This window comes from Chanodichthys erythropterus, chromosome 15, assembly GCF_024489055.1.
Source record: "Chanodichthys erythropterus isolate Z2021 chromosome 15, ASM2448905v1, whole genome shotgun sequence".
Lineage (NCBI taxonomy): Eukaryota > Metazoa > Chordata > Actinopteri > Cypriniformes > Xenocyprididae > Chanodichthys > Chanodichthys erythropterus.
Window position 1 is genome coordinate 5,625,385 of NC_090235.1, and position 14,990 is coordinate 5,640,374.

Sequence of the window (14,990 nt, forward strand, 5' to 3'; positions counted from 1 at the left end):
AACCGCTTCCACCTCTACAAATCTCTCAGTCCCCTTCACAAGTCTGCTGCTCAGCTCCATAGAGAATGAACCGCTCACATTGCCCCATGTTTGGGCAAACTAAGGAACTGAAATAAAGTTTTAATAAAGCTTGTTTGAAGGACTCAATGTGGGGACCAAAGACACTGAAAGACACAGCTACACTTTGAACTTGTAATTACTCCACCATGGAAAATGACAGATTAGAATCATCAACCAATAGAAAATGGCTGTTTCCCTGTAATTACAAAACAGACAGAGACCAAAGGAAACAAAGGACATAAAGCATCACAATACACATCCTGTCACCACAGACACTAATGAGAAACAGATAGAGAGAGTGTGGGGACGGGAATGATAATGGTAAATCTCAAGTCTGTTCATTTAGAAAAGCGCTAAAGACGTAAAAATGATTATCAGCGTTCGTTATAAAACTCTTCATAATTGGTGTCAGAGTCCAGTTTAGATTTGAAAAGAAATCCTAATTGACTAATGTGTTGGGGGAATTTGTGTGCAACAATTGGGACAAAAGACTTAGGAAAGATATTTTTTGTTGAAGTATCAAAACCTCTTTAAACACACGGCTTTATATTGAAGAACCAAAGCAGATCAGTGTAGACTGTTTATTGTGAGTGAGAATGAATATTGTTTACTCAGGTAAAGTCAAACTAAGATTTGCTTTGTTAAATGCTTGATGGCCTCAACACAATAACATATTTATGTATGCCAATGCATACAAGCAAAGCAAATAGAAGCACAATTACAGAGAATACATTAGGATTAAAAGGGAAACAAGGCACATTTTCATTTTAATTAAATATGTTTATTATTTATTTCAGAAGATATGGCTCAGGAAGCATGGGGGATAACCAGCTGATTTCAAAAGCATGATGGGAAATAGAAGAAGCTAAAGTGAGATGCATTGATAACGTCATGCTGGGCATTATTATAGTGTTTCACTGTTAATTGCTTTTGAGCTTTGAAACTTGAAACTTGAAATATTCTGAAGTGCAATATAATAGTCATTTTGTGGAAATAACGTAGCTAAACACAAATAAGGCTATAAAAGAAATGAAAGCTGATTTGTTGGAGTGATTTTCTTTATTTGAGAATGTTTACAAGCACATCAAAATGGAAATTAAGCTCATTAGAACCTGATAATGAGAGAAAAATGTGTTTTCATGAGATTACATGTTTTAATATTTCTCCAGCATTTTGACGCCAGTTTATTAAGCAAATCACTTGCTTTGGATGAAAAGTGTATGTTAAATTGATAAATGTAACTACATTTTGCTTCATTTATTTATTTTCATAAATGCAAAGTTCTGTCATGAAACTCTAGATGGTGCAGGCTGATAGGTCCATAACTCAATCCACTTACAACCACATCATTCTCTATAGGGCACAGCTGATTGGTTCCTGATGTATCAGCAGCCAATGAGCTTGCTGCTCAACTTTCAAATATTTGCTGTAGCAGTGCAGCACACTTTTAGAAACCCTCCACCTTCCCCAGCTCCACCTGTATAGATATGCTATGGGCAATTCATGTACGCTATATTGTAGAGCAGCGTGTCGTGTATTTATTGGCAGTAGCAAGTCCCGTACTTGCTCTACAGCAGCAGCAATAACTGCAGTGTAGCAGATTTATTCCACCAAGACCAAACATATTAACATTGTCATATCTGTTACCATGCCAAAGAGAATTGTCATGACAGACATCATTGTTATTGCTTGATAGTAAAAACTGATTAAAGAATTGCCGTTAGGTAACAGCAAATTTTAACCAGCAACATTCAAATTTACAGAGAGATGGTGATGGGCAAAACAATTAAATTGGAGGAAAAATTTCAATGTTTTTGCATTCATAAAAGCATTGAAATAGAATTTTTCCATCACCATATCCCATTAGGGGCTCTGTACACATTAGCTGGTTGGACAAACAAACTAGCCATGGTACATGGCAAAAATAAACGCAGCATCTCTGTAGGAAAAAAAAAAAAAAGGATTTTTCACATTCAAATTACAAATGCAGTATGCTAATTCTAGGCTGTTTTGTTTTTCTGAAAATTAAACCCACTTTCCAAGGTTTGACGCTGGGTACTGTACACACAACAACAAAGATGTTTGCTCTGAAAGTAAGTAAACTTATTTTTGCTTCACCCCTGGGGAAAAAAATAACTGTAGATAGCTCACAGAAAGTACTTATATTATCCCATAAACTCTGGAAAAAAAAAAAATCTAACTTTGACCAAGTTTATCATAAGTTCAGGCTCATGTTTATTCACACTAAACCTAGATGTTTGTTCTGGAAAATAGTGTATCTTGAATATACTGTACATATACATTATACATAAAAGGGTGATATTTTACTTTTAGCTATTTAATTCCATATATACTTGTAGAACATTTCTATTTCTCCCCTTTTTGTTTTTGTTTGCCTCATTAATAAACATATAAATACTGTACATTGAGTATAGTGAAAACCTTTAAGGGAATCTTAAAGTAGTGTATAAATATTTTGAAATACCATATACTGTCATATATTAAGGGAACCTTAAGGTAGTGTCCTAAAGATTTTGAAATATCATATATATTGAAAAATCAAGTTAAAAAGTATACCTTGATCTGATCTGCAAGGCAGCTGAGTTCTGATTGGAGCATTTTGTCCACTCTCAACGAGTCAGCTTTTTACTGTACACTATTAATAGGCACAATGACCCCTCAAACAAAAGGGTCAGTTTGTATTGGTGCCTCCAATAAGCTCAAGCCAGAACTGTGTACTCGCTGAAAAAAAAAAAAGGTAGAAAAACAACAGCAGGCTTTACGGCTAACCTGACACTGCCTAGTTGATTCTTTGTGCATCGGCATTGCAGACCTCTTCAGGTTCACTGACAAACTCAACAAACAAGGTAAGAGATCAGTTCTTTGGCTGTGGTTAAGATGATTTTAAATGTAAAAGTATTTACCAGCACAGTGTTTGTTACAGGTTTTTAGTTTTGCTATTTGCATTTTATCAATGTCCAGAAGTCTGGAATTCTGAAATGTTTGTCATTTCATTCTGGAAATAGAAAATTTAGAACAAATGAATGAATTTGTGACACAAAAGAAATTTGTGACATTGATCATGTGAACTCTTTTGTAGATGGTCAGATGTACTTGCTTCCATTGAAGCACAAAATGCTTTTTGGAAGATCAAGAGAACATGATTCTGGAGAACATGGTTATCAGATTTTATGTCAACTTAAAGCAAAAGGGTCACAAACCAAAAACAAAGATATTCTGAAATTCATACAAATGTATCAACATTTCTGAAATTATATTATTCTGGATTTCATTTGTAATGAAGACAAATTATTAAATTAGAAAAGACTGCAAATGGAAGCAGACTTTTGGACCCCATACAATAATTACCAAATGTCTGGTTCTTATGTAGGGTGATGTCATACTACAGAAAAGTGCTATAATTATCACAAGTGACAGCGAAATTATAATTGAATTATTGTAATGATTATCTTTATAGTAAAGGATCAGCGAGCATTGAAAAGGCTCATTATGGAAGGCACTAGAGGACACATTTTGCAGCTAATGGTGATGGGCATTTTGATGGGGTAAGATTCTTAATATCCATAATTCGAAAACCTCTTTCATAGTATCCTACATAAAAAATTACAGTTCTTATTCCATTTATAGAAAAAGAAAAAAAAAATCAATTTCACTGAGAAGAAAAGTCCTCCATCTGTTAGCCATAGTGCTTTTATCTCAGACTGTTTCTCTTTGTCTACCTGCTTTTATTGTGAGCAAATGAGCCAATTATCTAATTTCATTATATCCATCCATTATACATAGATAAGAATGAGTGTTTTCACAGTAATCTTGTATCTTTTTAGTAAGACAGATAAGGATGCATTCTTTGCCTCATCTGACCTCTGCTTGACTTCATAGCACAGCCTTCTCAGGATACAGGGCCATCCAGACACCTGGCTATGATGACACCTCCACGCCTGAGATCCTGAACCCTTCCTGGATGGCCACCATCCCTGACGTCTTCTCCCTATCAGATGTGACGATGCCCGGCACACATAACACTATGGCCCTGTACGGCGGCTCACTGGCCGAGTGTAACTCCTGGTCCCTCTCTCTCCAGCTGCGCGCCGGGATCCGCTTTCTGGATATCCGTGTTCGGCATGTGAAAGGCAACTTGACCATCCACCATGGAATCTCGTATCAGTATGCTCACTTTGGGGATGTGTTGATGGACGTGGTGGCTTTCCTAAGAGAGCATCCTTCGGAAATTGTGCTGATGAGGCTGAAGGAAGAGTTGAGTAACACACGGGATATCTACGGTACAGTTGTGCGCTATATTAAGGAGTATGCGCACTGGGACCTCTTGTGGCATAGTCGTGAGATGCCCACCGTGGGAGAGGCCCGAGGAAAGCTGGTCATACTGCAAGACTTCACCGGCCCTGACCTGAGCATACGCTACAACTCACTGGACATAGCAGATGACTGGAAGGTAAGCACACATTTGAAACAGTTAACCCGGGGTTATCCTAAACTAATCCTGGGTTATCTTTCTCAACATTTCACATTTACCCTGGGGTTAACAATTAATCTTGGGCAGTGTTGGAGAAAGTTACTTTAAAAAGTAATGCATTACAATATTGTGTTACATTAAGTAACTAATTGTGTTAGTTACTTTTTATGAAAAGTAAAGTGTTACATTACTTTTGCATTCCTTTTAATCACCTGGGCTGGGCTTGCTTGTTTGTTTTTTAATAAGAACAAAAAAAATGTTAAGACCCTTTCACACCAAAAGTGAAATGAATAAACCTAAAGCAGGAGGAAATGCATATTTACTCCTGTACAGAAGAGGGCGCAGCTCAAATTAAACCTTTCAGCAGTGCTGCCATTCTGGATAAAAGAAGAATAGGATACAGGAGAAGGAAGTTCAACTCTCTTATTTATAAATCTAATCTAAAGTAATTTTTGCTTATTAGTATGGTTGAATTAGTTCACTGAAGGTCAGCAACAAAGACAATGTTTAATAAAGTGAGATTAAATACATAAAGTATATTTGTGTAATTTAATATAGTTAATTATTACAGGTTTGCATAGCATTTCTGAGATTGCCTTTCACCGTTTTATTCATTTTGAGAAATACTGAATGTTTTCGTGCAAGTGAGATGCATGTTCACATTTAGTCTAGAACTAAAATAACCATCATGTTCACACAGCGCACACAACACCTCTGACCTTTTTTTCTCTCAACATGGGGACAGGAGAGCTGTCAGTTACTAATTGTGAAAAAGTAACTTGCGTTACTTGAAAAAGTAACTTAGTTATTTTGTTGTATATTGATAAAGTAATATTACTTTATTAGTTACTTGTAAAAGTAATCTGATTACATAGCTCAAGTTCCCATTCAGTCGGTCACGTTCGACGTACGTCGGACAGACCGACGAATAGGAATCTCGCTAGAGAGGCCAATCTACTTCGAGTGTAACTAAACGAGCCAATGCACATTGGCATGCAATCATATGCATCAGCTGCTCGCCTCGCAGCGCGGGTATATAATGAGCAGCAGGTGCGTTGCAGCTTCAGCTTTTCGCTTCGGAGCCGAACGGTGTTTGTTCCTGTTCTCTGCAAGCGAGTGTCTGCTAGAAGACGAGTCAAGCTTTTGGTTGAACTTCTCTTTTTTTTTCCGAGTGCGGGCGAACAGCACAGCAGCGGGGTCGACGTCCTCTCTTTTTCTGTTTCGTTTGCCGTTTTTGAGCAAATAGCTGTTTGACAGCGTCAGAAGGCTGTTCTCACGGCCGGTACGGTGCGCTTTTGAGCGCTGAAAAGCCGTTTTACGGCTGGTAAGAGTGAGCGCCTTCAAAGAGAGAGAAAGCACATGACAGGCTGCACACAATCCCTGTCTGTGTTGCGGTGGCCGTTCCCCTGCGTGCTTCAGCACTTCTAAAAGAGTAAAGTCCCTGAAAGAGCTTACACAAGTAGATTCGCGTCTTTTTAAAGACGACATCCTACTTGTGTTTCTGGATGCGATCGTTCCTGTCCTCACTGACGGCCACGATCACCGTTTCGCATGTCTGGGCGCGTGCTGAAATGATGTTCGTGGGTGTTCATGTTTTCATATGAGAACATGATCACGTCGACACGCCGGTCGTGACTCTTCTTTCTCCGGGAAGCTTGAGTCCCCTCTGTTGTTGGCCAGCTGCCGCTTGTGTGTAAAAGCACAGCCGCGGCTCTGCCCGACACTCTGGGAGACCGCGGAGATCAGCGAGAGCAAACCTCTCGCTCCTCTGCGTGTCGTGTGCCGTCGAGCTGCCGGGCTGCAGCGCGGGTTGTCACGGCAACCCAGCGCCGCTCGGCGCTCTAGATGCGCGGTTCCCTTGCGTAATCTCCATTGTAGCGCCCTCTCTGGTGCACCAGAAGAGGTCTACTTTGCTGATATGGCTTGGGTGACATGAGGTTGAGGGGTTCCTTCGGGGAACCAACCCCTAGGGCCCCTCCTCTCTAGCGCATTGCAAGCTGTGCAGTTTCTGGATTGGATTGCTGGTCCTTTTCATAGGGGAACCTAGCATTTCATTCAGAGCTCCAGCTGAGGGACAGACGTCGATTGCAGCATCGGAGAGAGTGCTGTTATGCTCTGGAAATGAGGGTGACGCTGCCCACTGTAATGGTGTGTGCTTATGCTGACTCAGATTCAGAGTTTACAGCCATGCTTTCCTGGGTCTTCCAGATGTGCATGGAAAACTTGGCAGTATGGGGGTATATTGGTGCCATAAATATGGAATGCCAAAGGTGCCAATCTGCATAAGTTTTTCCTCTCTCACTACCCTCTTGGATGGGGTGGCTGTACACAGACCACACCCACCCTGCATGTGAGGCCAAGGCACTCTTTTTGCATGAGGGTAGTTCTGTGCTGGGGTTGAGCTGCGCTTGTTGACTAACCGTGATCAAAGTCACGGCGCAGGCCCTCAGCCAGACGATGTCCACCTCCGTGGTCCAGAAGTGCCCCCTGGCTTACCTTGTGAGGTGTGAGAGGTTGTCAAGCTAAATGCTTTCTCAATGCTCCCATCTTACGAGGTGGCCTTTCGGTGACACTGTCGAGGACTGAGCCCAGCGGTTCTCCTCAGTTAGTAGCGGATAGGGGAGCTTCCCATGACAAACCATTGAGTTCCTCTTGGGCCGCCCCTCAGTCTGCTCGTCGCCAAGGGTGTCGTCCCCTGCAAGAAACTCCGGCCCAGCAGGCTCTGCTGTATCCATTGCGGGGAGATGACGCCTCCCGTCTCTGCAGCTGTTTAACTGGTTGGTGAGAATCACCCCTGAGACGGGCGACCCAGAGATGGGTGGGGCTGCTCTTCCACCCCTGGAGGAGGGCCAGGTGGTAAATCCTTTATTGGGTTTGTTTCTGTTCCGCCACTGACCCAAGAGGCAGCGGTACCCAAATTTTAAAGAGCAGTTCCTCCATTTCCAGGTCTGAAGAGGGTTTGGAGAGCAGTGGGAGGAGAAAACCTCACCACTCTCATCCCCCTCTTCTGTCGCCAGTGGACAGCAGCGAGCAGCGGGCAGCCAAAGCCTCGACTGCTCCCTCTGTCCATCCGTGGAGCCAGGTAAGTGTTGCCTAGCACACTGTGACGCCGCTTCGGGCCGCCTCACAAAGAGAGCCCCCCGAGCCGCGTCCCTGTGTTCCACCTCGCTGCCCTGCTGCGGGTACACCGGTGGTCCCTTTGGTCCTGCTTGTACGGTCTCTGCGAGCCGGGTTAGCGCTCCCAGTCCGTCTCGCTGGCTCCTTCGGACCATCAGGGTCGGCTTTGCGATTCAGTTCGCCCGGCTCCCCCCCAAGTTCAGGGACGTCCTCTTCACTACAGTGAAAGATGCCGATGCCCCTGTCCTGCGTGCGGAGATCGCAGTCCTACTGGCGAAGGACGCGATAGAGCCGGTCCCTCCAGCCGATTTGAGGTCGGGGTTCTACAGCCCCTACTTCATTGTACCCAGGAAAAGCGGCGGGTTACGACCGATCTTGGACCTGCGAGTTTTGAATCGGAGCCTCCACAAGCTACCATTCAAAATGCTCACGCAGAAACGCATTTTCGAGTGCATCCGTCCCCGAGATTGGTTTGCAGCGATTGACCTGAAGGACGCGTACTTCCATGTTTCCAATTCTTCCGCGACACAGGCCATTCCTGAGATTCGCGTTCGAAGGTTGAGCATATCAGTACAGAGTCCTACCCTTCGGGCTGGCCCTGTCTCCCCGCGTCTTCACGAAAGTCGTGGAGGGAGCCCTTGTTCCCATGAGAGAACGGGGTGTTCGCATTCTCAACTATCTCGACGACTGGCTCATTCTAGCACAGTCCCGGGATCAGTTGTGCAAACACAGGGATTTGGTGCTCAGACACCTCAGCCAGTTGGGGCTTCAGGTCAACTGGGAAAAGAGCAAACTCGCCCCGGTGCAGAGGATCTCTTTTCTCGGTATGGAGTTGGATTCGGTCGAGCAGATAGCACGCCTCACAGAGGAACGTGCTCGGTCAGTGTTGAACTGCCTGGATACATTCAATGGCAGGACAGCGGTCCCACTGAAGTTCTTTCAGAGGCTCCTGGGGCATATGGCGGCTGCTGCGGCTGTAACACCGCTCGGTCTGCTTCATATGAGACCGCTTCAGCACTGGCTTCATGGCCGAGTCCCGAGATGGGCGTGGCAGCGCGGCACATTCCGGGTGCCAATCACTCAGGAGTGCCGCCGAACCTTCAGTCCGTGGTCGGACCCCTTGTTTCTTCGGGCAGGAGTGCCCCTAGAACAGGTGTCCCGGCATGCTGTGGTGTTCACAGATGCTTCTGCCACCGGCTGGGGTGCCACGTAATACGGGCATGCAGTCTCAGGGGTTTGGACGGGACCCCATCTGCATTGGCACATCAATTGCCTCGAGTTGCTGGCAGTACGCCTTGCTCTGAGCCGCCTCAAAGGCCTGCTTCAGGGCAAGCATGTACTGGTCCGTATGGACAACACTGCGACCGTTGCGTACATCAACCGTCAAGGTGGTCTACGCTCCCGTCGCATGTCACAACTCGCCCGCCATCTCCTCCTGTGGAGTCGGAAGCATCTGAGGTCGCTTCGCGCCATTCATGTCTCCGGTGTGCTCAACCGTGTGGCCGACGAGCTATCACGAGCTGCGCTGCCAGGAGAGTGGCGACTCCACCCCCAGGTGGTTCAGCTGATCTGGAGAGAATTCGGAAAGGCTCAGGTAGACCTGTTTGCCTCACCAGAAACCTCCCACTGCCAGTTGTTTTACTCTCTGACCGAGGGGACACTCGGGACAGATGCACTGGCTCACAGCTGGCCCCGGGGCCTGCGCAAATATGCGTTTCCCCCAGTGAGCCTACTTGCACAGACCCTGTGCAAAGTCAGGGAGGACGAGGAGCAGGTCTTGTTAGTTGCGCCTTACTGGCCCAACCGGACCTGGTTCCCAGAACTCTCACTCCTCGCGACAGCCCCTCCCTGGCCCATCCCTCTGAGGAAAGACCTTCTTTTCTCAGAGACGGGGCACTCTTTGGCACCCGCGTCCAGACCTCTGGAAACTCCATGTCTGGTCCCTTGGACGGGATGCGGAGGTTCTAGGTGACTTACCCCTGAGGTACTTAACACCATCACTTCGGCACGTGCACGGTCTACGAGACGTGCTTACGCCTCCAAAGTGGAACCTGTTCGTCGAGTGGTGCTCTTCTCGCCGGGAAGACCCCCGAAGATGCTCGATCAGAGTCGTGCTTTCCTTCTTGCAGTAGGGTTGGAGCGTAGGCTGTCCCCCCTCCACCCTCAAAAGTCCATACTGCTGCTATATCCGCTTACCACGACCACTTAGATGGCAAATCTGTTGGTCAGCACGACCTGGTCATCAGGGTCCTTAGGTGGGCGAGACGGTTAAATCCTTCTCGTCCCCTCTCCATACCCTCTTGGGACCTCACTCTGGTGCTGAGAGCACTTCAGATTGCTCCCTTTGAGCCTTTGCTGTCAGTAGACTTAAAGATTCTGTCTATGAAGACTTTGCTGCTGGTGGCATTGGCCTCCATCAAGAGGGTAGGGGACCTGCAGTCATTTTCGGTCGACGAATCGTGCCTGGAGTTCGGGCCGGGTGATAGCCACGTGGTACTAAGACCCCGGCCTGGCTATGTGCCCAAGGTTCCTACCAGTCCCTTCAGGGACCAGGTGGTGAGCCTGCAAGCGCTGCCCTCGGAGGAGGCAGACCCAGCCCTGGCTTTACTCTGTCCAGTCCGCGCTTTGCGACTGTACATAGACAGAACCTAAAGCCTCAGGACCTCAGACCAGCTCTTGTCTGTTATGGAGGCCAGCAGAAGGGAAAGGCTGTCTCCAAGCAGAGGATGGCCCACTGGATAGTGGATGCCATCGCCCTGGCTTACCAAGCTCAGGGTGTGCCCTGCCCGCTCAGGTTGCATGCTCACTCCACGAGAGGTGTCGCATCCTCCTGGGTGCTGGCTCGTGGCGCCTCGCTGACAGACATTTGTAGAGCTGCGGGCTGGGCGACACCTAACACGTTCGCTAGATACTATAGCCTTCGTGTCGAGCCGGTCTCCTCCCATGTTCTCGCCACAGGTCAGAGGCACGGAGAGGCCCCGGCTTAGTGTCGGCTTGCTGCGCTACATGCGCTTCTTTTCTCCAGAGAGTCCCTACAAGGCAGACCCTGTCGAGTCCTCCGATATCCCTTCGGCAGCCGACGTGGCGGAGCGTCTGGCGCCAGGCCTATACTCCGTTGTATCCTTGAGAACCGGGTTTAGGCTGGGTTCCATATGTGTGACCCTACGGGGATCCCATATGGTTGGTTCCACGGTTGCTCCTAAACGAAGCCCGTGTCTTTCCCTCTGGGAGAACCTACCCTTCATCGGGTTGGAGTCACCCCAGCTCTTCCATATGTAGCACAGCCCTACAGGGTTAGTCCATATGTACTTCTCCACATAACTTCTTCGGGGAAGGATGTGGCTTCCGCAGCGTTCCTTTCCCAGCGAAGGGTACGCTTTCCCAGCGTTATCCAATAGTCTCACTGAATGGGTTTTGGGGAACAGCAGTGATCGACTCTCTCTGTGTTAGCCCTGTCCCACCATCCTCAGGCAAGGGGTTCAGGTGGCTTGCAACAGAGCGCTGGAAGGGGCAGCTCCTGTGGCGCTTTGGTAGGGATTCCTATTCGTCGGTCTGTCCGACGTACGTCGAACGTGACCGACTGAATGGGAACGTCTCGGTTACAAAGGTAACCCTCGTTCCCTGAAGGAGGGAACGGAGACGTACGTCCCGTCGCCACAGTCGCTGTACCCCGCTGATGCTGCCGCCTATCCGGTTCGGCTCCTCAGCGAAAACCTGAAGCTGCAACGCACCTGCTGCTCATTATATACCCGCGCTGCGAGGCGAGCAGCTGATGCATATGATTGCATGCCAATGTGCATTGGCTCGTTTAGTTACACTCGAAGTAGATTGGCCTCTCTAGCGAGATTCCTATTCGTCGGTCTGTCCGACGTACGTCTCCGTTCCCTCCTTCAGGGAACGAGGGTTACCTTTGTAACCGAGACGTTACTTTTAATGCGTTACCCACAACACTGATCCTGGGTATTCATAAGCTGATGTTTCACACTGTGTGTACGTTACTAAACCCTGGGTTAATGTCCATATTTGCATATTTGTGGTGCCTGCCACTGATTGGTTGAACACCGCACACAATATGTGTACCAAAAGGCTCTAGCATGGCACATCCTCATATTATATACTGCCGACTGTATTATCAAGTTTATCTGGATTATAAAGGTAAGAATGAAACAGTCTCTTCTTCACTCCAGTTCTCATGTTTTTACAATGCGCTGTGTTTCTGTTACTGTCCAAAGTATGTGAATATGAAGCATGCTATTGGTGCAGTGCTGGTGTAAAAGGTGCTAAAATTGATATGCATATACTACTAGTCAACAATTGGTGTCAGTAATTTTTTGTCTTTGTTTGTTTTTATAAGACCGTAATAGTTTCATTCAGCAAGGATGCAGTGATTTGATCAAAAGTGACAGTAAATACATTTAAATGTTACAAAACATTTTAAGTAAATGCTGTTCTTTTGAACCTTTTTATTCAACAAAGAATCCTTGTGATGGATTCTCATTTTTAGATGGAAAGTCTGGCTCAACAATAATAAGATACAGCTCACAAAAGGCATATTAAAAGAAGCAAACATTAATAAAGGCATAGCAACAAAGCTTCCAATACAGTGTTTTATGTGTTTTTATGTTTTAATATTCATAAAACAAAAAGAGAAAAAAAAAAAAATCTTCTCAACTTCTGGAACATAAAAGTGCCTGTGGTTGAAGAACCAAACCCAGGAAAGAGAGCAATAGGGTGGGAGAAAAAATATTAAATTATACCATCGTTTGAATCATTTCAAAGGGTTCCGGAAAACAGACTTACTGAGATCCTTATGAGACTCTTTATATTCAGTTTCCAGAGTGTAATCTTCATCTGTCAACTGTCTTTAAAAATCCATCAGAGAGAGTTTTCGCTCCCTCACCACATTTTTTAAAAATTGTAATGATAAAAACTTTTTTCTCGCCCCAGGTGTCCTCTCTGCAGTCGGAGGAAGTGAAGAAGAAATGGAGAAGTGTCTCCACTCATCTGGAGGCGGCTACGGTTGGTAACAAAAACCGTATGTTCCTCACCTACAGCAGCGGTGCCAGTATCCTGGCACATCCTAACGCCCTGGCCCGGCTAATAAACCCCCGCCTGTACGAATATCTGACAGGCTACGTCGGTCAAAGCAAGCGGTTTGGTATTGTAACAATGGACTTTCCAGGTGCCAAGTTAGTGCAAACTATTATAGGCTTCAATTATTGAGATTCAACAGCAGGAAGTCAAAACCAATACACCTGGAAATCACCAAAATACTTCATTAATTGACACAAATCCCAGTCATACTCTGACTCAAATTATCCATATCCTTGAAATTTCCATAACCATGACAGAAAAAGTTTGAGCTTGCTGGCAAATTTTGGAATATCTGACTTAATAAAACTCTGTGACAAATTTCTGTCATAACACCATGTTATGACAAAATTTGAAATAAAATGCTCTCCTGTCACTTCACAAGGATTTTAATAAGACAGTCTGCATTTTCATGGCACTGAAAATAGAACACACTGTCCTCCTTTTTGTGTACAAGACAAAGGTGTTAACTGACATCCATCTCAGATCAGTCTTCAGCAAACTGAGTTACCTCAAAGTAGAACAAAAGTTTGATTTTCAGTAGTATTACATAAGTCTCAGATGTTACAAACAGAAACTTTCTCACACTAACACTGTTGGTTTTATTTCTGTTCTATTTCAAGGACAAGTTCAAGTTTTAAATCATATCTTTGTCACAGTGGTGGAGGGCTGCTGTTTGCCCCTGATCCATATCTCAATGACAGGGTCTGCAATGAGTCATCTGTGCAAAAGCAAACGTTTATGTGTGCAGTAATGAATTCTGCAAGTAATATATAATAATACAGCCTTCAAAAGTGCCTGAACATATATTTTTAAAAGAGAAACTGAACTTAATCTGGCCGAACTGTTCAAGGAAATCTGTAGTATATCTGTGTTATGAGGCGATTCATTAGCCCCTATTTTATGCTACTGTTAAGGATATCTCACGAATTTATACCTGGTAAGCACAAATGCATCACCAAGGAATTTTAGAAGAGCACATATAGCTGAACTGAAATTACTACCATATTAACAAAAAACAAAGGCCGCATGAACATAACATTCAAATGAATTTGAAGCATGCTTTTGTAATACATGCAAATGCTAATGCTGGAAAACACTACACTGCTTTTTAAAATCGGAACGGATTTTAATATACTAGGCATTTACCGTCTTTGTAAATGTTTACAGAAAAAAAACTGGGCATCATATGCAAAATGACTGAGCATCACACACAACCAGAATTTCAAGTCATTCTGAACACAACCAACTCACGCAGAAACATGTGTTTTGTTGCTATACACATGACAAATGAAAATATTATGTTGTAAAATCAGCTCAAAATATCAAACATTTTTGATAGCCTCTGACTGATAGTCTGAAGCTAGAAAGCTAAAAAGTCTGTGCCATTCATACACTATAGGGCTTTTCACATGGCACTTAACCCCGGGTTATCGTCATTCTAAACACTGCTTTTAACGCCATGTAAAGGAGCATTTCACACTTGTAATTTAGATGTGGGGTTAGCACTGCTTTTACCAGGGGTTATGAAACCCTGCTCGGTGTTAACTCCGCATTGCGGTGCCAAACTTGTACAGTGTGAAATGATGCGGTGTTAGAATGTTACAACTAGATGGATAGTAACCGACAACCAATCGCGTGCCTTATATTCACGCGCTTTGGCCATAGACTTTAAAAAATATGGATGTAGTGTCCGTGACGTCACCTGTATATTTCTGAAGAGCATTTTTGAAGCGAAAAAGCGGCCGCTGCCATCTTAGCAATGCATCACTCCCAGATAACTGAAAATGGGCAAAGAGGACATGGTTGAAATCAAGGGTGTAGATTTGGTTTCAACATTGGGGGGGTTGAGCGTTGGTATGCTGCCTGTTATTTTTTTTTTTTAATAAAAAAAAAAAAATGTTTTATGTGTAGCGTTATTGGATAATTTATTTCTTATCTATCTATCTATCTATCTATCTATCTATCTATCTATCTATCTATCTATCTATCTATCTATCTATCTATCTATCTATCTATCTATCTATCTATCTATCTATCTATCTATCTATCTATCTATCTATCTATCTATCTATCATAACTTTATGGAATTTATCTATAACCATTCATCAAATTCTAACGTAACGGAGTGATTCTAAAAAGAAAGAAATTATGTTAAATATTGAAACCGCCAGTAGGTGGCAGCGATTCGACGTTTTAATGAGTGAGCTACTTAAATCATTCATTCAAG

The 14,990-nt window shown here is 44.5% G+C and overlaps 1 protein-coding gene across 1 annotated transcript; it reads left to right on the forward strand.

Moving 5' to 3' along the window:
- The first annotated feature begins 2,768 nt into the window (after positions 1–2,768).
- si:dkey-266f7.9 (uncharacterized protein LOC100006223 homolog) lies at positions 2,769–13,093 on the forward strand. The gene is made up of 4 exons (XM_067361524.1): positions 2,769–2,927; positions 3,539–3,626; positions 3,961–4,531; positions 12,617–13,093. The coding sequence occupies exons 2-4, from the start codon at positions 3,571–3,573 to the stop codon at positions 12,890–12,892; spliced, it is 903 nt and encodes a 300-aa protein (XP_067217625.1). The 5' UTR covers positions 2,769–2,927; positions 3,539–3,570; the 3' UTR covers positions 12,893–13,093.
- The last annotated feature ends 1,897 nt before the right edge of the window (positions 13,094–14,990 follow it).

Bases quoted from the DNA above. Each gene is read 5' to 3' on its own strand.
- si:dkey-266f7.9 (XM_067361524.1), top strand. From the start codon at position 3,571: ATGGAAGGCACTAGAGGACACATTTTGCAGCTAATGGTGATGGGCATT. The intron at 3,627-3,960 runs GTAAGATTCTTA...TTGACTTCATAG, and splicing joins GTGATGGGCATTTTGATGGG to CACAGCCTTCTCAGGATACA. The intron at 4,532-12,616 runs GTAAGCACACAT...TTCTCGCCCCAG, and splicing joins ACATAGCAGATGACTGGAAG to GTGTCCTCTCTGCAGTCGGA.